The sequence below is a fragment of the Lactuca sativa genome, chromosome 7 (genome assembly GCF_002870075.4).
Source record: "Lactuca sativa cultivar Salinas chromosome 7, Lsat_Salinas_v11, whole genome shotgun sequence".
Taxonomy (NCBI): Eukaryota; Viridiplantae; Streptophyta; class Magnoliopsida; order Asterales; family Asteraceae; genus Lactuca; species Lactuca sativa.
Genome location: NC_056629.2, coordinates 110,771,027 through 110,793,781, shown reverse-complemented (window position 1 = coordinate 110,793,781; position 22,755 = coordinate 110,771,027). Strand labels below are relative to the sequence as shown.

Below are 22,755 nucleotides of genomic sequence, written 5' to 3'. Positions count from 1 at the left end.
TTCAACACTATACTAATATATTATTACAAGCTTAATATATATATATATATATATATATATATATATATATATATATATATATATATATGATTAAAATGCTAGTCTTACCGTTAGTAGACCTCATTCACGAAGCCAGCCTATAAGGTGGGTATAAGGCTGTTGCCAATAAAATGGTGCTTAATGGGTGTACACTCACACCCACCGCTTGCTTGACTGGTGGAGTGTTGTTAGCCGAACAGATAGGATAGGGCAAACCTCTTCTCATTAATAAGTATAATGAATCTATTTAAAGTAACTAAACTGTTTTATAAAAGAATTCCCAATCTTAGTTACTTTAGGAAAAGTGAATTGATGCAATCCCATGAAATTACACTTTGCACCCTTGTTTAGATGTTAGTGGAGCGTGTGTGGTTAACCGGCACACTAATTGGTTCTAAGCAAAGGTGACAAAGGGTGATTCATTTTTTATCATAGTTCGGTGGAGCGTGTGTGGTTTACCGGCACATCAAATACGTGATTGTAACAATGAAGGCACCATGTAGATTTGCATGGTTATTCACACCCGCTTTGTGATCCTCGGTATCCCAGTCACAAACTAGAGGGGCATATCGAGATTTAAACATGCCATTGAAAGGTTCAATGAATCTCAAAGAATCTAGGAATTCTCAATACATTTAAAACTTAAAGGTTATGTTTTTCATGGTGAAGAATTAGTGAATCGTCATTCACTTACCTCCAAATTATTTGCATGTTGGATCACGATATCCCTTTTCTAATGTGTAAATAATATTGTTGGGTCCTAGCCGTAAATTTTCATTTGGGTGTTAATTAGGGACTTAATTCTAATCAACTTTGTTCCTTTGTATTTGTAGATGTCTAACGCAAACAACGCTGCTACTAGCTCATTCACGCTAATGAGCCTTTGTCAAAAAGTGACTTACAATGGATCGAACTTTAGCGAATGGATAAGATGCATTCGCACGATCGCATGTTACGAGGACAAGGAGTATGTTCTCGATGAGAAGCTCGAGAAGATCAATCCAGAAACTGCTACTCCCAAAGAAATGGTTGTGTTTGAGACACATGAACGTGATGCAACGAAAGTCCATTGCATCATGACAGCCACAATGAACTCCGAATTCCAAAAGTCCTATGAGCACATGTATCCTTATGAGATGCGTCTAGACTTGATGGAGAGATATCACCAAAGCGTGAGGCAAGAACGCTATAAGATCATAACGAATGTGATCACTGCTAAAATGGGAAGTGGAGAGTGTCTAACCGTGCACTTGCAAAAGATGCAAAGGTATGTCGATCGTCTTCGCAAGTTGAATGTCAACTTTGGGGAAGATTTGGCTATCGACATTGTTCTTCACTCCCTGCCCTCATGCTACAACCAATTTAGGATGACCTACCACATGAACAAAGAAGAGGTCACCCTAAGCAAACTCCAAGGGCTCCTAAGGACTGCTGAGAGCAACCTAAAGGATAAGTCTGTTGCACCAACTCCCAATCCATCCGATGCTCCTGTTTTGGCTATTGGGCAGGGAAATGGAAAGAAAAGTGTCACACCCGAAAACCACAAACGGCGGAGACGTTCAGGGGTGGAGGACGTCATGTACAGTATCACAACAGTGTAATATAATAAACAAGCAACAACATCATTCATTGCATTATAAGTAAAGTTTTAATACATGTGTGTTCTTTAATTGTAGTAAGACACCAAAAATATATAATCAAAATAAAAGACGAGACTTCAATGCTCCGTCTTCTCAAAACCTGGCCTCCGTACCTGTCTACTGATGACCTGAGAATACAAGTATTTTGAAAGCGAGTATCAGCTTTAAAGCTGGTGAATTCATAAGTATATAAGTGACATTGCCTTCTTTGTGAAAATATGTTATGAAGGTCATGTAAATCGTTAAATGAAAATGTTGAGGTAAGTATGAAATCCTTAGAAAAACCCTTATTTTCTATAAGTATGAAATGTAGTCTTCTACTAAGACCCGAATGTTCTGTTTGTAAAATGATAGTTTTTCCTTTGTGTTGACTAGTACTAAAAGTGCTTAGTCTAAGTCATCGTTTATGTGAATGTGTCACAAAATAAAGTAAACAGGAAAAATGTAATATTGTAAGTGTTGTCACTGGGTACTAGGACCAACAGAACATCGCATTAAGCGAAATGTATAACCTAATGAACATCTGAAGATTGTCCAATTGTCCTCTATAGCAGTAGCAGGTGGGTGGAAGGGTTAGTCCCAAATCGATTTCGTAATATAAGTAGTAACCTTGGACCTCCGAAGATGGTCATCGACCATTGGTGCTAAACAGTGGGGTTCGGAATGGTAAGTCCCGTCTAGTTATCCCATTGAACCGGAATAGGAAAGACAATTTACACAGTAAGTACTACTAAATCGTCCTCGTAGTCCTAAGTACAAGTATCCAGGTAAATGAATACATGATAATGCACCTATGTAAAAGTGTTCCTATATGGTGTTCATGTATGTGTGTCCATGTAACAGGTAAGTATATGTAAACATATTCATGTATCAAGTAAACATCTGTAAGTACTCATGTATCAGGTAATGTACTAGTATAGACTCATGAATGAACTGACTCTTGTGTGACTCCTTGTAATAGAAGTAATGTTTGATATCTTCCCATTATCCCTATGATAATCTACTGTAATATAACTAGTTGATCATGTAAGTTTACACACTCTTACTACTCAAGGGTGTGAGAAACTAAATGAAAGATGCAAACTATAACATCAATACATATATAAGAATATAAGTGTATATGCATAGTTAAGTTCAAGAATGTAAAATGGTTTTATAAGACATCTTATGGGTTTTTGAACAATAATTAACAATGACTTGATGTCATTTGAATAAACATTTCAAAGGTAAAACATTTGGTAACAATGTGCTTTTAAGATGTAAAACCATTTCATGCATCACATTTTGTAGCATGTGAAATCTGTTAAATGACAAACATAGTTATAAAATACATATCAATGATTTAATAACATGTTTGTTTCTACTTGTATTCCCCCCCCCCCCCACCATTATAGCATTTAAAATCATTTAAAACATTGATCGGGGTATGAACTCACCTGTATTTGGTGATTGGATTGAACTGAACGGTATAGGATGGCTAGGTGTCAAGCGAGGACTTGTGCACAAACTACGATCCTAATGAACATATAATCACACATATATGCACTCAATTAGACTCAAAAGACTAATTGATAATGTTTAAAACATCCTAGACATAGTTAACACTTTATATAAGTGCTTTAAGCCGTAAGGACTTCATCTAAGCTATTGTGGGACAGGGTACTTGTGTTTAGGGTTTCCAAAGGACCCTGTATGAGAGTTTACTCTCCATAAACCATCACACATGGAGTTTACGGTTGTAAACTCTTGAGTTTACGGCCGTAAACTCCGAAACATGTGTGTTTGGTGTGATTTGAAGTCCCAAATGCTTTCTAGAATTATTCTAACTTAGTGGCTATGTCCTTGGAAGGGTTTAAGGTCTAGAAGTACTCCAATTAGGAGTTTACGGCCTCAAGGACATTTCCCCTTGGAGTTTACAGCCGTAAACTCCCTTGGGGTGTTTCCTTTGTTGTTTTCAAGCCTCTTGCACTTGTGGGATATGTTCTAGACTTTTATTCTTAGCATATGAAGGAATTAGGCACACCTTAGTGCCCTTTTTAGGAGTTTACGGCCCAAGAACCATGTCTTGGCCGTAAACTCACTTGGTTAAGTGATTTTTGTGTCGTTTGGTCCTTCCATTAAGTGAGTACAATTTCTTGTAAAGGTCTAGGGCTTTAGGTGTCATGAAAACACCCTTTATGTCCATTTATATGGAGTTTACGGCCTAAGCTTCACTTGGGCCGTAAACTCACTTTTGTTTGAGTCATTTGATGTGTTTAAGACCTTAAACTACTTGGGAAAATAGCCTATAAGCAATCCTTAAAGTCCTAGTGTCCTCAAAACACCTTTTAGTGTTAGGAAATGGAGTTTACGGCCTAAGAGAGTTCTGGGCCGTAAACTCCCAATCTTGGGTGGATTTGTGTGTGTTTTCTTGTCCCTAAAATGCATACATAATGGTCTAAGGCTTTATCATAGCACAAGTGTCGGGTTTGGCTTCGTTTCGGGAGTTTACCGCCCAAGAACACCTTAGGGAGTAAACTCCTAGATCTAATGATTTAGCCAACTAAATCATGTTATAAGCATCTATTATGTATTCTAACACTACTAGAAAGAGTTACTCACAATCTGGGATAAAAACCCAAAGATCCGTCAGAGAGAAAATGGCTTTTCTCTAGTTGGAATTGTGAATAATGAATTAATTTAATTCAGAAAACTATTTATAGTCCTGAAATATTTTGACAGAAAATATTTTTATTCTCGAACTTGGACTGTAACATTATGAAACTTGAAATGTCCAAATTTCACAAACCCAGGAGCATCCACTCTCCTGATATCTCCTTAAGTGTAAACCCTAATGTAGACAAACTTGTTCGGAAAATTCTGAAAATCACTGAAATCGGATTGGCTTCTATTGAATAGATATTGTTCGTACAAATGGAAATTTCGGGTTGTCACATCATCCCCCCGTTAGAAGGAATTTCGTCCCGAAATTAGAATGTAAGCAAATAAGAAATTACAAATAACTAAGCAAAAAGGTGAGGGTATTTCAGTTTCATCTGATTCTCACGTTCCCAAGTGAATTCCGGTCCACGCTTTGCGTTCCAGCGCACCTTCACTATCGGGATACGGCTCAGCTTTGTTTGCTTGACCTCTCTGTCCATGACCTCTACTGGTTCCTCCACGAAGTTGAGGCTCTCGTTGATCTCGATCTCATCGAGTGGAATGACAAGAGTCTCGTCAAATAGGCACCTTTTCAAGTTTGACACGTGGAATGTAGGATGTACGTTACTGAGTTCTTTTGGTAGATTGAGCTTGTAAGCCACAGGGCCGATTCTTGCGATAATCTCGAAAGGCCCTATGTATCTTCGATTGAGCTTCCCACGCTTTCCAAAGCGTATCAAGCCCTTCCAGGGTGAGACCTTTAGTAGGACTTGGTCGCCCACTTGGAACTCCAAGGGTTTCCTACGCTTGTCGGTGTAGCTTTTCTGTCGGTCTCTAGAGGCTTTTAATCGTTCACGAATTTGAACGATCTTCTCTGTCGTTTCCCGAATGATCTCCGGACCCGTGAGAGTGCTTTCGGGAACTCGTCCTTTAGCTAACTGGGAATCACCCACTTCAGCCCAGCACAGAGGGGATTTGCACTTCCGGCCATAGAGGGCCTCGAATGGAGCTGCCTTTATGCTCGTGTGATAACTGTTGTTGTAGGAGAATTCAACAAGGGGTAAATGAGTATCCCACGCTTTTCCAAAGTCAATCACACAGGCACACAACATATCTTCTAGGGTTTGGATAGTCCTCTCACTTTGCCCGTCGGTGTGTAGATGGTAGGTTGTACTCATGTCTAGCCTAGTTCCTAGGGAATTTTTTAATGACTGCCAGAACCTCGAAGTGAATCTACTATCTCTGTCTGAGATGATAGATAAAGGAACACCGTGCATCCTTACAATTTCCCTAATGTAAGTTCTAGTAAGTTTCTCCATCTTGTCTGTTTCTTTGATCGGTAGGAAGTGTGCAGACTTGGTGAGTCTATCGACGATGACCCATATGGAATCAAGTCCACCCGTCGTTTTGGGCAACTTGGTTATGAAATCCATAGTGATCTGCTCCCACTTCCATTCTGATATCTCCGGTTGTTGTAGAAGACCGAAGGGTTTCTGGTATTCGACCTTTACCTTTGCGCAAGTAAGGCATTTACTCACGAAGGTAGCAGTATCTGCATTCATGTTAGGCCACCAGTATAACTTTTTAAGATCCAGATACATCTTATCTGAACCCGGGTGGACGGAATAACGAGTGTTGTGAGCTTCGGTGATGACCAAGTCTCTGAAGCCACCGTGTTTCGGTGTCCAGATCCGATCCATGAGGTATAAGGCTCCGCCACCCTTGACTTCCAAGTTCTTATCCATCCCTCTAAGGGATTCACCAGCCACGTTTTCAGGTTTCAAAGCGTCGAGCTGAGCCTCCTTTATTTGCGTGGACAAGTGTGAATGGATAGTTAGAGTCAAAGACTTGACTCTACGACCAGTATATTCTTTCCGACTTAGGGCGTCGGCTACTACATTGGCTTTACCCGGATGATAACAAATTTCGCATTCGTAATCACTAAGTAGCTCGACCCACCGTCGTTGTCTCATGTTGAGCTCTTTCTGGTCAAAAATGTGTTGTAGTCTCTTATGGTCTGTAAAGATCGTGCTTTTTGTACCGTATAGGTAATGTCGCCAGATCTTCAGAGCAAACACAACTGCTCCTAGCTCAAGATCGTGGGTTGTGTAGTTAACCTCATGTGTCTTCAGCTGTCTTGAGGCATATGCTATGAATTTACCTCGCTGCATCAGAACACATCCGAGTCCTTGATTGGATGCATCGCAATAGACAATGAAGTCTTCTATTCCTTCGGGAAGGGATAGTATCGGGGCGGTGCACAAGGCTCGTTTGAGCGTTTGGAACGCTCTTTCCTGTTTCTCTTCCCAGTCAAAGGCCACGCCTTTCTGGGTCAGCGTGGTAAGAGGTTTCGCTATGCTGGAGAAGTTCTGAATGAACCTGCGATAGTAGCCAGCGAGACCTAGAAATTGACAAATTTCGGTAGGTGTCTTTGGTGCTGACCAGTTCTCAATGGCTTTGATCTTGGAGGGGTCCACGTGTATACCTTCTTCGCTAACCACATAACCCAAAAATTCGACTCGCCGAATCCAAAATTCGCACTTGGAGAACTTCGCGTAGAGCTTCTCCGATCGCAATGTTTCTAAGATTTTACGGAGATGTTGACTATGATCCTCCTTACTTCGAGAGTAGATGAGTATGTCATCAATGAAGACGATGACGAACTGATCCAAGTAAGGACGACACACCCTATTCATCAGATCCATGAATACTGCGAGCGCGTTAGTTAATCCGAATGGCATCACTACAAATTCGTAATGCCCATAACGAGTTCGAAAGGCTGTCTTGGGAACATCCTCCTCTAACACTCGTAGTTGGTGATATCCGGATCGCAGATCTATCTTCGAGAAGTAGTTGGCTCCTTGAAGTTGATCAAACAAATCGTCAATGTGGGGCAAGGGATAACGATTTTTAATGGTAAGTTTGTTGAGTTCTCTATAGTCGATGCACATGCGAAACGATCCATCTTTCTTCTTGACGAACAAGACCGGTGCTCCCCATGGCGAGAAGCTTGGTCGAATGAATCCCTTCTTGAGAAGTTCGTTAAGTTGACTAGAAAGTTCCTGCATTTCAGCCGGTGCCAGACGATAAGGAGATTTGGCTACGGGGGTAGCCCCTGGCACTAAGTCGATTCTGAACTCGACTTGGCGTTGTGGTGGTAAACCGGGAAGTTCTTCTGGGAATATGTCGGGAAAATTGCGTACTTCTGGGATTTTCTGGATGTCTTTCTGTTCTTGGCTGGTATCGACGACGTGTGCGAAAATGCATGGTACTCCTTCCGCAAGCACTTCTGGGCTTGAATGCACGAAATGATGCGAAGGCTCGTACTAGGTTTGTCGCCGTAGATAATTAAGGTTTCATTGTTAGGAAGGTTAAGACGAACTGCTTTTTCAAAGCACATAATGTCGGCACGAAGAAGACTCAACCAATCCATACCGATGATAACGTCGAAACATTTAATTGTGATTGGCATGAGATCTATCTTGAAAGTATGGCCATCTAAAGCTAAGGTACAACCTACGTATATGCAGTTTGTACTCATTGTTTTCCCGTTAGCCATTTCTACCGTGAATGGATTATCTAATGCACATGGTTTTTGTTTAAGCAGTTGTGCAAATTTGTGACTCACAAAACTTTTCACGGCTCAACTATCGAAAAGTATGCAAGCATATGAGTTATCGAGGAGGAACGTACCAGTAACTATCGTAGGATCAGCTACTGCTTCCTCGTGGCCTAGGGCCATAACTCTTCCCACTCCTCCAGCCATCCCTGCTTTAGGGCAGTTCCTTTTGTAGTGGCCCACCTCGCCACATCCGTAGCAAGCTTGGCCCATACCGGCGTTAGGAATCTGGGCAGCTTGAGCTGTTGGAGTTTTACAGAAGCGGACGGTGTGTCCCTTCTTGTTGCAGTTAGAGCACTGCATTTCCCTGTAAGGTCCGTGGTGATGGAAGTTGCACTTGGTGCACTTCGGGAGAGTCCTAGCATATGTTTTTGCTGGTAAGAGGTTCGCAGGGGCAACAAGGGTCACTGTGGCAGTATTGATCGCCACTAGTTGTTGCTTATTGGAGGATCCTTGCGGAGCCCCTCTTTTCCTTTTATTCCACCCCTTCTCGTGGTAGTCGGGGTTGGTCTTCTATGGTACAGGTGTAGGGATTGTTGTGTTCCGAGGTTTTCGGTGATCGATGAGGGATTGTGCTAGTTCCTTGGCGCTATCAAAGGTAATAGGCCTGGAAGTGATCACACTTGACTTGATCTGGGGCGACAGTCCCCAGATATATCTCTCGATCTTTTTGCTCTGGAGAGCAACCATGTCGGGGCATAAGTTTGCCAAATCACAAAACCTATTTGTGTAGGTAGTGATGTCGGATCCAACCATTTGTAGACCCCAAAATTCTTGCTCGAGCTTTTGTATTTCACCTCGAGGACAATATTCCTTCATCAGCATTTCTTTCAACTTTTCCCAGCCGATGGAATATGCCACCACCAGAGTTAGATAATTAACATGGCTGTTCCACCATGTTAGTGCTCGGTTAGAGAAGGTACAAGCTGCGAACTTGACCTTGCTGCCCTCCTGGCAAGCACAGATTTCAAAGACAGATTCCATCTTTTTAATCCATTGTCTCAACACCATTACACCCCTAGTTCCGTTGAATCTGCGGGGTTTGGCGTTAGTGAAGTCCTTGTAAGTGCATTCCCGAGGGTGTCCATGGCTTTCGCCGTGGTTCGAGGGTGGTGCACCTGTTCCTGATCCACTAGGGGCAGGAGCGTTGATTGCTGACACAGCAGCTACAACTGCTGCTATGAAAGCTGCCTGGAACATAGTGGCATCAAAAGGATTTGGTGTTTGAAGAGGTACAGGTGGTGGTGGAGGTGGTGGTATTGGTGCTTCGTTGTTTGGGTTCCTCCTTGGATTCCTGCGTGGCGGCATCTTTAACTATACGTTTAAAAGATGACGACATGGATAAGAATAAATGATAAATGAATGTGTCTCATGGACTAAATCACCATAGTCCAACAACAGAAAGAATAGCATGACTAAATGAAGAAGATAGCATTTGGATAAAAATTTCCATAAGATTAGATATTTGTCAATAATACTAGAATTACAGATGTAACAAGTTCGGGAAAAATGGCCTAGAAGTAGGCCTTACATCAACCAAGATGGAAACTTTTGACAGAATTAAGATTAGATAAAGACCTAACAAGTCTAAGATTTATATAGACAGGAAATTAGACCAAAGGTTTACATCAACTAGGTTATATCCAAACGATGAGATGACGATATTCTATCGGCAACGAGAACTACTAGCATGAGTCCTCGATCGCGACAGTAGACGCTCGATGTACCTTATATGCCTGTCCGAACTTGCTTGTTGAGCTCGAAGTTCTCTAACTTCAGCTCGGGTTTCAGCAAGTTCCCTTTGCAGATTTGCATTATGGACCAGAGTCCTTTCATGAGCAGACTCTAGTTGGCGAATGTGGACAGTGTTAACACCAGATTTGGCGTCAACTTCCAAGACTTGATTGATAGTCGCCTGAGCCATTATCGTGTTCCGAGAAATCCTACGCACCATGATTGGTAGGACTCTATCAGCAGAACCTCCTTCAGTGAGGTTGTAGAAACTTCGGTCGCCATTGTAGGGAATGGGCTGACCTTGTTCCTGACTCCATTCAGTCAAGTTAACGGCCCACAAGGGTGTGGGTCCTTGAAACACAGGGCGAGGGTTCAAGTTTGGGTTTCGAGCAGCTGGGAGTAGGTTGTCGACTTCTGGCTCCGAGTTAGAACTATCGGAAAAGCCCTCAGCATGGTGATCATCCAAAGGGATTGGGTGATCATCTTCTGGCTCTGCCTCTAGCCAACCCGCATTGCCTTGGTTTGGGAAATCCAACCATTTTAATCTACGCGAGAAAAGGGATATAAGAAATAGCTAAAATAGACGAATTAACTAAAATAATTATAGTAAGATCAAATACCCATATGGTATTTCTTTATGGTTGTGTTGGTAAGTTTTTAGACTTGTTGCCATATCACAACCATTCTTGGGCAGAAAATCACTCCTCGGACCAGCATAGTTGATCAAGCTATGCCATTCCCAAGACTGACTATATATCCCCAGGCTTACTTGTGATATCCAACAATCGTAATACTTTTTTTCTTGTCGTTGTGACACTGATTTTAGCATGAATGCAGGCACGTACTTTGTTAAATATTTTATTATCTAAAAGTGTAACTCTGAGACAGAGTGTTTTAATCCCGATGTATTTATAGTTAGTATATCTTTTATGGGTTGATATACTATATTCACTATAAACAATACTCTGATACCAATCTGTCACACCCCAAAACCACAAACGGCGGAGACGTTCAGGGGTGGAGGACGTCATGTACAGTATCACAACAGTGTAATATAATAAACAAGCAACAACATCATCCATTGCATTATAAGTAAAGTTTTAATACATGTGTGTTCTTTAATTGTAGTAAGACACCAAAAATATATAATCAAAATAAAAGACGAGACTTCAATGCTCCGTCTTCTCAAAACCTGGCCTCCGTACCTGTCTACTGATGACCTGAGAATACAAGTATTTTTGAAAGCGAGTATCAGCTTTAAAGCTGGTGAATTCATAAGTATATAAGTGTCATTGCCTTGTTTGTGAAAATATGTTATGAAGGTCATGTAAATCGTTAAATGAAAATGTTGAGGTAAGTATGAAATCCTTAGAAAAACCCTTATTTTCTATAAGTATGAAATGTAGTCTTCTACTAAGACCCGAATGTTCTGTTTGTAAAATGATAGTTTTTCCTTTGTGTTGACTAGTACTAAAAGTGCTTAGTCTAACTCATCGTTTATGTGAATGTGTCACAAAATAAAGTAAACAGGAAAAATGTAATATTGTAAGTGTTGTCATCGGGTACTAGGACCAACACAACATCGCATTAAGCGAAATGTATAATCTAATGAACATCCGAAGATTGTCCAATTGTCCTCTGTAGCAGCAGCAGGTGGGTGGAAGGGTTAGTCCCAAATCGATTTCCTAAAATAAGTAGTAACCTTAGACCTCCGAAGATGGTCATCGACCACTGGTGCTAAACAGTGGGGTTCGGAATGGTAAATCACGTCTAGTTATCCCATTGAACCGGAATAGGAAAGACAATTTACACAATAAGTACTACTAAATCGTCCTCATAGTCCTAAGTACACGTATCCAGGTAAATGAATACATGATAATGCACCTATGTAAAAGTTTTCCTGTATGGTGTTCATGTATGTGTGTCCATGTAACAGGTAAGTATATGTAAACATATTCATGTATCAAGTAAACATATGTAAGTACTCATGTATCAGGAAATGTACTAGTATAGACTCATGAATGAACTGACTCTTGTGTGACTCCTTGTAATAGAAGTAATGTTTGATATCTTCCCATTATCCCTATGATAATCTATTGTAATATAACTAGTTGATCATGTAAGTTTACACACTCTTACTACTCAAGGGTGTGAGAAACTAAATGAAAGATGCAAACTATAACATCAATACATATATAAGAATATAAGTGTATATGCATAGTTTAGTTCAAGAATGTAAAATGGTTTTATAATACATCTTATGGGTTTTTGAACAATAATTAACAATGACTTGATGTCATTTGAATAAACATTTCAAAGGTAAAACATTTGGTAACAATGTGCTTTTAAGATGTAAAACCATTTCATGCATCACATTTTGTAGCATGTGAAATCTGTTAAATGACAAACACAGTTATAAAATACATATCAATGATTTAATAACATGTTTGTTTCTACTTGTATTCCCCCCCCCCCATTAAAGCATTTAAAATCATTTAAAACATTGATCGGGGGTATGAACTCACCTGTAGTTGGTGATTGGAATGAACTGAACGGTATAGGATGGCTAGGTGTCAAGCGAGGACTTGTGCACACACTACGATCCTAATGAACATATAATCACACATATATGCACACAATTAGACTCAAAAGACTAATTGATAATGTTTAAAACATCCTAGACATAGTTAACACTTTATATAAGTGTTTTAAGCCGTAAGGACTTCATCTAAGCTATTGTGGGACAGGGTACTTGTGTTTAGGGTTTCCAAAGGACCCTATATGAGAGTTTACTCTCCATAAACCATCACACATGGAGTTTACATTTGTAAACTCTTGAGTTTACGGCCGTAAACTCCCAAACATGTGTGTTTGGTGTGTTTTGAAGTCCCAAATGCTTTCTAGAATTATTCTAACTTAGTGGCTATGTCCTTGGAAGGGTTTAAGGTCTAGAAGTACTCCAATTAGGATTTTAGGGCCTCAAGGACATTTCCCCTTGGAGTTTACGGCCGTAAACTCCCTTGGGGTGTTTCCTTTGTTGCTTGCAAGCCTCTTGCACATGTGGGATATGTTCTAGACTTTTATTCCTAGCATATGAAGGCATTAGGCACACCTTAGTGCACTTTTTAGGAGTTTACGGCCCAAGAACCATGTCTTCGCCATAAACTCACTTCGTGAAGTGATTTTGGTGTCGTTTGGTCCTTCCATTAAGTGAGTACAATTTCTTGTAAAGGTCTAGGGCTTTAGGTGTCATGAAAACACCCTTTATGTCCATTTATATGGAGTTTACGGCCTAAGCTTCACTTGGGCCGTAAACTCATTTTTGTTTGAGTCATTTGATGTGTTTAAGACCTTAAACTACTTGGGAAAATAGCCTAGAAGCAAGCCTTAAAGTCCTAGTGTCCTCAAAACACCTTTTAGTGTTAGGAAATGGAGTTTACGGCCTAACAGAGTTATGGGCCGTAAACTACCAATCTTGGGTGGATTTGTGTGTGTTTTCATGTCCCTAACATGCATACATAATGGTCTAAGGCTTTATCATAGCACAAGTGTCGGTTTTGGCTTCGTTTTGGGAGTTTACCGCCCAAGAACACCTTGGGGAGTAAACTCCTAGATCTAATGATTTAGCCAACTAAATCATGTTATAAGAATCTAATATGTATTCTAGCACTACTAGAAAGAGTTACTCACAATCTGGGATAAAAACCCGAAGATCCGTCAGAGAGAAAATGGCTTTTCTCTAGTTGGAATTGTGAATAATGAATTAATTTAATTCAGAAAACTATTTATAGTCTTGAAATATTTTGACAGAAAATATTTTTATTCTCGAACTTGGACTGTAACATTATGAAACTTGAAATGTCCAAATTTCACAAACCCAGGAGCATCCACTCTCCTGATATCTCCTAAAGTGTAAACCCTAATGTACACAAACTTGTTCGGAAAAGTCTGAAAATCACTGAAATCGGATTGGCTTCTATTGAATAGATATTATTCGTACAAATGGAAATTTCGGGTTGTCACAAAAAGGAAGGCTTCTTCGAAAAACCACCGCAAGGGAAATTCCCAAGATGGTTCCTCTTCTAGTGGGACCATGGTTGATCCTGCTAAGCCCAACCCTAACCCAAAAGAGGCAGAGTGCCATCATTGCCACAAACTAGGGCATTGGAAGAGAAGCTACCCGGAATATCTGCAAGCCATCAAGGATGGAAAGATCAAGCCATCTTTTGCATGTATATACACAATTAAATCCAATGATACATCTCATGCTATTTCTTGGATTCTTGATACAGGGTGTGGTTACCACATTTGTTCTTATATGCAGGGACTAGGAAGAAACAGGGATGTGGAGCTTCGAAGAATAAATCTAATCAAGGGGAATAGAAGATCGTCGCCTGTTACCTAGATTGGAGTGTATTATTTAGTGCTTAGTAATGGATTGAATTTAGATTTAAATAATTGTCGCTACTCGCCAAATATGGCAAGAAACATCATTTCTTTTCATGGTTTGTTTAGACAAGGAATTAGATATTCATTTAATATTGAGAATGGTTCGATTTATGCTTATCCAAATGGTGTTTTATATTTTCAAGCAATGCCTTGTAATGGAATTTATGAAACTGTTATGGTTGTGGATAACCTAGGAAACGATGTGTTGTGTATGCATTCTTCCAATAGTATGGATATAGTATCCTTGTGGCATTGTCGTCTTGGACAAGTCAACAAGAAGTGCATAGCCCAACTCCAAAAGGATGGAGTGTTGGAATCATTCGACCTAGGGAAGATGACACGTGCAAATCTTGTTTACTTGGAAAGATGACCAAGTCACCCTTCACTGGCACTTGTGAGAGGGGTGAGGGTTTATTGGATCTCATACATATCTACGTGTGTGGGCCCTTTAGATCCACCACAAAGGATGGGAACCGCTTCTACGTGACTTTCACCGATGATTATAGTAGATATGGATATATTTACTTAATCAAGCACAAGTCAGAAACGTTTGAAAAGTTCGAAGAGTTCAAGCATGAAGTGGAGAATCAATTGGGCAGGAAAAACAAGATGCTTCGATTCGATCGAGGAGGAGAGTACCTAAGTCTTGAATTCCACGACTATCTCAAGGAATGCATAATAGTTTCGCAATGGACGCCACCTAGGACACCGCAGTTGAATGGTGTGGCAGAAAGGCGTAATCGAACCCTGTTAGACATGGTTCGTTCTATGATGAGTCATGCTTCAATACCTATGTCATTTTGGGGGTATGCCTTAGAGACTGCCGCCTATATTCTTAACCGAGTCCCTACAAAAAAGGTTGCCAAAACACCTCACGAGATGTGGATAGGGAAAGCTCCCTCGTTGGTACATAACAAGGTTTGGGGCTGTGAAGTTTTTTGTATGACGAGAAACTCACGACAAGCTCGAACCTCATAGTGAGCGGTGTATTTTCATTGGCTACCTACAGAAATCCTTTGGATATCTCTTTTATAGGCCGAGTGACAATGTTGTCTTCGTTGCGAGGAGAGGGGTTTTCCGAGAGCGAGAACTCATATGCCAAGGAGACAGTGGGAGGCAAATCGATCTTGAAGAGATTCAATAGTCGAGTGATGAAGGAACCTCTAACACTGGCGCTCAACCCGAGCAGGAAACTCCGGTTGAACCGATTGACGAGTCCTTACCTCTTAGACGTTCCAAAAGAGTTAGAGCTCAACCCCAGTTTTATGGTTTTCATATTACTACCGAAGGGGACACATATATTAGTGATGGTACAATAATAAATCTAGATGAACCTAATAGCTATAAGGAAGCCATGGCAGGCCCAGAGTCTGTAAAATGGAAAGAGGCAATGGACAGTGAGATTCAGTCCATGTATGAGAACCAAGTTTGGAATTTGGTTGACAATGTACCCAGACGTAAGACGGTTGGGTGCAAATGGATCTTCAAGAAGAAGACCGACATGGATTGGAATGTGCACACATATAAGGCACGATTGGTGGCGAAGGGCTTTACTCAAACTCCTGGAGTTGACTATGATGAGACCTTCTCACCTGCATTTCATGATTATGAGATATGGCAGATGGATGTCAAGACCACTTTCCTTAATGGGAAGTTGGCTGAGGAAGTTTACATGGCTCAGCCATAGGGTTTCGTCGATCTGAAGCATCCTGATAGAGTGTGAAAGCTTGAGTAGTCCATTTATGGAATTAAGTAAGCATCTCGCAGATGGAATCTTTGCTTCGATGAGAAAGTCAAAGAGTTTGGATTTGTACAAAGTGAAGATGAATCATGTGTATATGTCAAGGCCAGTGGGAGTATAGTTAGCTTCCTCGTTTTGTATGTTGATGACATACTGCTCATAGGAAACGATGTCCGAACTTTGCAGAAAGTTAAGTCCTGGCTCGGGAAATGCTTCGCTATGAAGGACCTCAGAGAGGCTTCCTATATTTTGGGAATAAGGATAGTGAGAGAACGAAGTAAGAGACTAATAGGACTTAGTCAGAATACTTACTTGGATAAAGTACCAAAACGTTTTGTATGCAAAACTTGAAGAAAGGAGAACTACCGATACAGAGTAATTCCAAAGTGAGTAAGACTCAAAGTCTGAGTACAGAAGCCGAGATATCTGAGATGAGCCGAGTACGCTACGCTTCCGCAATTGGCTCAATCATGTACGCTATGACTTGTACTTGCCCTGATGTGGCCTTTGCTTTGAGCATGGTCAGTAGATATCAAGGGAACCCTGGCAGGGCTCATTGGATTGCGGTCAAAAATATACTTATGTACCTTCGGAGGACCAAGGAATGGTTCTTAGTCCTCGAAGGGAGTGATGACTTAAAGGTGCGAGGGTATAGTGACGCAAGCTTCCAGACCGACAAGGACAACTACCGTTCGCAGTCGGGCTGGGTCTTTACCCTGATTGGAGGAGCAATGACTTTGAAAAGTTCCAAACAAGAAACCGTAGCTGATTCAACGTGCGAATCAGAGAAAATTGCAGCAAGCGAAGCGTCAAAGGAGGCGATGTGGTTGAAGAACTTCATTGGTGATCTTGGAGTTATACCTACCATAAACGAGCCTATGGAAATTTTTTGTGATAATGACGGGGCGGTTTCCTTGACCAAGGAACCGAGGGATCACGGTAGATCTCGGCATATCGATAGAAAATATCACTTTATTAGACAACGAGTAGAAGAAGGACACCTCATAGTAAAGAGGGTATCGTCGGAGGTCAACCCAGCAAATTCGCTTACGAAGGGACTGAGCAGGGTTAAGCATTTGCAGCACACTAGGAGCATTGGGCTGAAAGACGATATTAGTTTAGATTAGATAGTTTTTGGAAACATGTAATAGATAAATGTAATTGACATTTGATGATTAAATAAAGGAGTATTATTTATAAGTAAAGTTACTGCCTTATGATAATTGTTTAACTATTGTTTCATTTTGCATGTTTTGACTTCCTGAATAATTGAGTTATTAAGAATAATCGAATTATTCGAATGGTCCACAATCGTTCATATATTGGAAGTAGGTATGAATGAAGATTGTCATGAATTGGTATGTAGATTGTCTAAAAGGTATTAGACATAGCAAAGGTTTGCTACAACGTTCATGAGTGGTTATGAACAAGTTTTGAGCCTTAGAATAAACCCGCGCTTGCTGGAATCACTTTATGGAATGAGACACAAGTGATCGCAAGACGATAATATCATATGGTCTTAAAACCAATATATATGTTTTATTGTTTATTAATTGGTTGTGCATTGATAATGCGAAACCGCATCAGTAAATTGATGTCATAAAATGCATTGTTGTGTATGATTTATTAGTAAATAGTAAATGCATATAAGTCAAAGTTTATCTGTTACTTTTATCCTAAGAAGGTAAAAGCGATGTCAGGGCCCCTCGATGATTTGATTTTGACTTATGTGTCGGGCCCGGTCAGAACTGAATTGATGTGTTCAATTAAGTTTTATGTCAAATGAATATGAGATCGAGAAACCAATTGCTGAATAATAAGTTCCATAAGATTGTTCGCATAATATCTAAACAGAGGACTGTACGATCCCTTATCTAAAGGACAGGATACTAATAAGATCAGAGTTTGACATCATCTTTGAGAGCTACGGTTGCTAATTGGATTGTGTTTGCATACATAGTTACTAGACTTATCCAAGTGGGAGACTGTTGGATTAGTGTCTAAGGCTATAACTATATTTGGTAAGTACTTGACCCGGTTGTGCATGGTCATTTTGGGTTGCCCTCAACATAGCAACTTGACAAGATGATTTGTTACGTGAGAAGAGATATTATTGTTAATATATTATGAGGATAATATATTAAAGGAATAATAATGTTATTTGATTGATATAAGTCATATATTAATTGAGAATTAATTTGGTGACTTAAAAAGGTTAATTGAATAAAGGGGCATAAACTGTCAAATGTGTGATAGTTGTGTTTTGGTCTATGTATCCTTATGGATATAAAGGGTGGACGAATTTTAGGGTTGGAGGACCATAAAATCGTCCAAGCCTAATATCTAGGAGGATCTTGGATTGCTTAGGTCCTAGGTTATTCAATTAGGGTTAAAATGAAACCCTAGTAGCTCATAGTATAATTAGATCCCTAGGGTGAGGGAAATCGACACTCATGCAAGGCAAGGAACCCTAGAGCCGATTTCTCACCCTCCTCTCTCTCTCTCTCTCAAGATCATTCTCTTGCTAGTTGGTGTTTGTAAGCCATTAGAGGAGTGGCAATTATGACTCTCAGCTCCAAGAAGAAGAAGTATCAAGCAAGTAATCCAATGTATTGTTCTAGATCCAAATTCATATGATTAGATCCAAATTCATATGATTAAATTCATACGGTTGCTAATTGGATTGTGTTTGCATATATAGTTACTAGACTTATCCAAGTGGGAAACTGTTGGATTAGTGTCTAAGGCTATAACTATATTTGGTAAGTACTTGACCCGGTTGTGCATGGTCCTTTTGGGTTGCCTTCACCATAGCAACTTGACAAGATGATTTGTTAAGTGAGAAGAGATATTATTGTTAATATATTATGAGGATAATATATTAAAGGAATAATAATGTTAATTGATTGATATAAGTCATATATTAATTAAGAATTAATTTGGTGACTTAAAAAGGTTAAATGAATAAAGGGGCATAAACTGTCAAATGTGTGATAGTTGTGTTTTGGGCTATGTATCCTTATGGATATAAAGGGTGGACGAATTTTAGGGTTGGAGGACCATAAAATCGTCCAAGCCTAATATCTAGGAGGATCTTGGATTGCTTAGGGCCTAGGTTATTCAATTAGGGTTAAAGGTGAAACCCTAGTAGCTCATAGTATAAATAGATCCCTAGGGTGAGGGAAATCGACACTCATGCAAGGCAAGGAACCCTAGAGCCAATTTATCACCCTCCTCTCTCTCTCTCTCTCTCTCTCTCAAGATCATTCTCTTGCTAGTTGGTGTTTGTAAGCCATTAGAGGAGTGACAATTGTGACTCTAAGCTCCACGAAGAAGAAGTATCAAGCAAGTAATCCAATGTATTGTTCTAGATCCAAATTCATATGATTAGATTCAATTGTTTACATTAGATCTAGTATTGTTAGTCTTGGATACAATGCATGTTCAATTAGAGAAACCTAGATACAAGCAACTAGGGTTTGCATGTGCACATAGGAAAGTTCTTATGGCTCAAACCCATCACAACCCTCACATGAATTAAATGTAGAGGGATTCCTAGACACAGCTGTTGACTTTGTTGACTCCAATCCTATCAACATTGATGAAAATGAAAATTTCTTTGAGTTCTCTTCTGATGATGATGTCAACCTCTCCGGTTAAAAAGTTTAGGGGTAGCATGTTCCACAAGTTGAAACCATTTAAGGGGAGTAACTCAATCCCATTTTTTGATATTGGATCGTCTGGTACTCAAGAACTTCCAACGTTACATGCTTGGACCAAGGATCATCCTGCCAACCAAGTTATTGGAAACCCTAATGTTGGTGTTCAAACTCCATCTGCTGCAAGTGTTCAAAACGAATGTCATTTCTCATCATTTATATCCATGGTTAAACCCAAATCCCTTAAGGCAGCATTAGAGAATGTTAACTGGATTACAACCATGCAAGAAGAATTAGCAGAATTCGATAAAAATGAAGTATGGACTCCCGTGCCTCCTCCTTTAGATTACCCTATTGTTGGTACTAGATGGGTGTTTCGAAACAAGTTAGATAACACAGGAGTTATTATTCGAAATAAAGCAAGATTGGTGGCTAAATGATTTACTCATCTCGAAGGCCTTGACTAGGATGAGACCTTTGCTCCTGTTTCACCTCTAGAAGCCATCAGAATCTTTCTTGCTTATGCTGCTCACAAAGGCTTCAAAGTTTACCAAATGGACGTTAAGAGTGTTTTTCTTAATAGTGAACTTGACACTAAAGTATATCTTCAACAACCCCCAGTTTTGTTAATCTCTCTTTTCGGAACTACTGTTACAATCTCTAGAAAGCTGTCTACGGTCTAAAGCAAGCTCATCTCGCATGGTACGAGACCCTCATATATTTTCTCATGTGTTCAAGTTTTCAATGAGGAATTTTAGATCCCACTTTGTTCCGAAGATCAAATGGTAAGCATCTTATGTTGGTTCAATTTTTTGTGGATGATATCACTTTTCGATCTACAGATTCATCAATGGTTGCTGACTTTGCAAAACTAATGGTAAATCGATTCCAAAAGAGCATGAATCGGGAGTTAAGCTTCTTTCTTGGTCTCCAAGTCAAACAGACTAACAGAAGGATTTGCATTCACCAAGAGAAGTACATTTTGGAACTAATCAAAAAGTACTTAATGGACACCTATGCCTCAGCGAAGGTACCAATAGGCTTCGGACACAAGATCTTTGCCGACCCTTCCAGTGTATCAGTTGATGAAAAGAAGTATAGATGAATGATTGGATCCATGCTCTATCTTACAGCAAGTCGTCAGACTTTATGTTTGCAACAAGTTTGTGTGCCAGATTTCAAGTCAACCCAAAGATGTCTCATCTCTTGGCTGTGAAACAAATATTCCGATACCTCAAAGGTACAAAGAGTCTCGGAATCTAGTACCCAGCAAACGGGAGCTTCCTACTTCAAGCATATTCATATTCAACCTATAGTGGTCTTCAACTTGAGAGAAAAAGCACATCAGGTGGCTGTCAATTTTTAAGTGGTCGTTTCGTCAGTTGGTCATACAAGAAAAAGAAATGCATTGCAGTCTCTAAAACCGAAGCAGAATACATTGTTGTTGCCAGCTATACCTCTCAAGTTATGTGGATGAAGTCTCAAATCTTTGATTATGGTTATCATTTTCAACACATTCTTATTTATTGTGATTCTCAAAGTGCCATTTCCATTTCACACAATCCAATTAAACACTCCATGACGAAGCACATTGACATACATTACCATTTCATAAAAGACCATGTTTTAAATGGCAACATTGAACTCATTTTTGTTCCATCTGACGATGAGATTGTTGATGTCTTCACTAAAGAATTAGACGAAACCAAGTTCAATGGTTTTTTGAACAAGATGGGCATGATGAGGCTAGATCCTCAGTTCTTTCTAGAGACTTGATCTCTTTGATGGAATTATATGAAAGAAAATTGGTTTCGATCTACAAAATATTTTTCATTACGGAACTATTCTCTCTCAAAATACTAAGGATCATTTTAATTGTCTTTATTTCAAACCATCACTTGAATCTTAAGTTGTACAACTCATCGTGGTCATTTGTTGTTCTAAGTCCACATAGTTATCTTGATTACTTTTTGCATCTCAGAATATACTTCATAATGGCATCCCAGAATTCCACTCCGGAAAGGAATTGCATTCCACACTTCGGAATTTTCAAAATTCACTCTGAAAGTTTTCTCAAATCTTATTTCGGAATGTCTTACAAATCATTTTCCGGAAATTCTTTCAATCTTTCACTCCGGAACATAAAATCATTATTTTGGAATTTTGCTCCGGAATCGCAAAAATCTTTGACTCTGGAATCGTAAACAATTTTTGACTCCGCAATCGCAAACTTTTTGACTCCGAAATTTCAAGCTTCACTCTTGACGGATCTCATTTTGGACCATCTTTTTTAATTTTTCTATCCGGAACTCAACCTTTGTCTCTCCGCATTTCTAACCATCCGGAATCGATCTTTTGGAAACCAAGAGTCAATAAGGTGAAACGTTTTCTTTATAATGGTAACATAAAAGGATCCTTATCTTCCTTGAAATTCGTGCCACGATCGCACGTCCCCTAAAAGCAACCATCAAGTCCTTGTTTGGGTTTTCTATTTCTGGATACAAACAAACCCTACCTTTTCCCTCCCACGTCTATTTACCCCCAAAACGGTTAATCATTAAATGCAACCCGTTTTGGCTTCGGATCCTCATCATTACCTTCTTAACCTGACCTGTTTCTTTTACCTATATAAACCCCTCTAACCCACCTTCTTACCTCTTTACGCGCTCAAAACCTTCAAATCTTCAAATCCTTTCTGTGTTCTTTGTGTTCTTAAAGCTTTCGTAACTGCTCATGAATGGTGTCCCAATCATCATCCCAAAAGTTTGCTGCGACTTCCACCACACCCAAGAAATTGATTGCAAAGAAGAAACCATCGAAAGGATCATTATCATCAACATTGCCTGAACCGTTTCTTCGTGATACGACCCAACTCTTCTCTCTAAACCCTATGGATAACGATGAATCCATCAGAGTCATGACCGAGTTTATGGCAAACCATCCCATCTACATCGCTCTCACCAAAGTCCCTGAACCACCTCTCCCACTTCATCATCTTCACAGAGCCATCACCAGAATCAAAGTCGAAGACAATGCTTTGGAAATGAAAATAATTGGCGATAGAATAGTGCCCATCTATAAATCCACATTCCTTAGGGATATTGGTGTGAAACCAAACCCCAAGGGATTCAAAGTACAAGAACCAATTGCAGAAGAATTCCAATGGTTCTTAAACCACATTGGGTACACCTAGGACTAGAAGGCTAATAATTTCAAAAAATCTGCTTTGTCAGG

The 22,755-nt window shown here is 39.8% G+C and overlaps 1 protein-coding gene across 1 annotated transcript; it reads left to right on the top strand.

Moving 5' to 3' along the window:
* Positions 1 to 19,502: 19,502 nt before the first annotated feature.
* On the top strand, positions 19,503 to 21,297 carry LOC128127306 (uncharacterized). Its single transcript, XM_052765766.1, has 4 exons — positions 19,503 to 19,881; positions 20,364 to 20,551; positions 20,655 to 20,761; positions 20,838 to 21,297. Exons 1-4 carry the CDS (start codon positions 19,503 to 19,505, stop codon positions 21,295 to 21,297), a joined length of 1,134 nt encoding a protein of 377 aa, XP_052621726.1.
* The last annotated feature ends 1,458 nt before the right edge of the window (positions 21,298 to 22,755 follow it).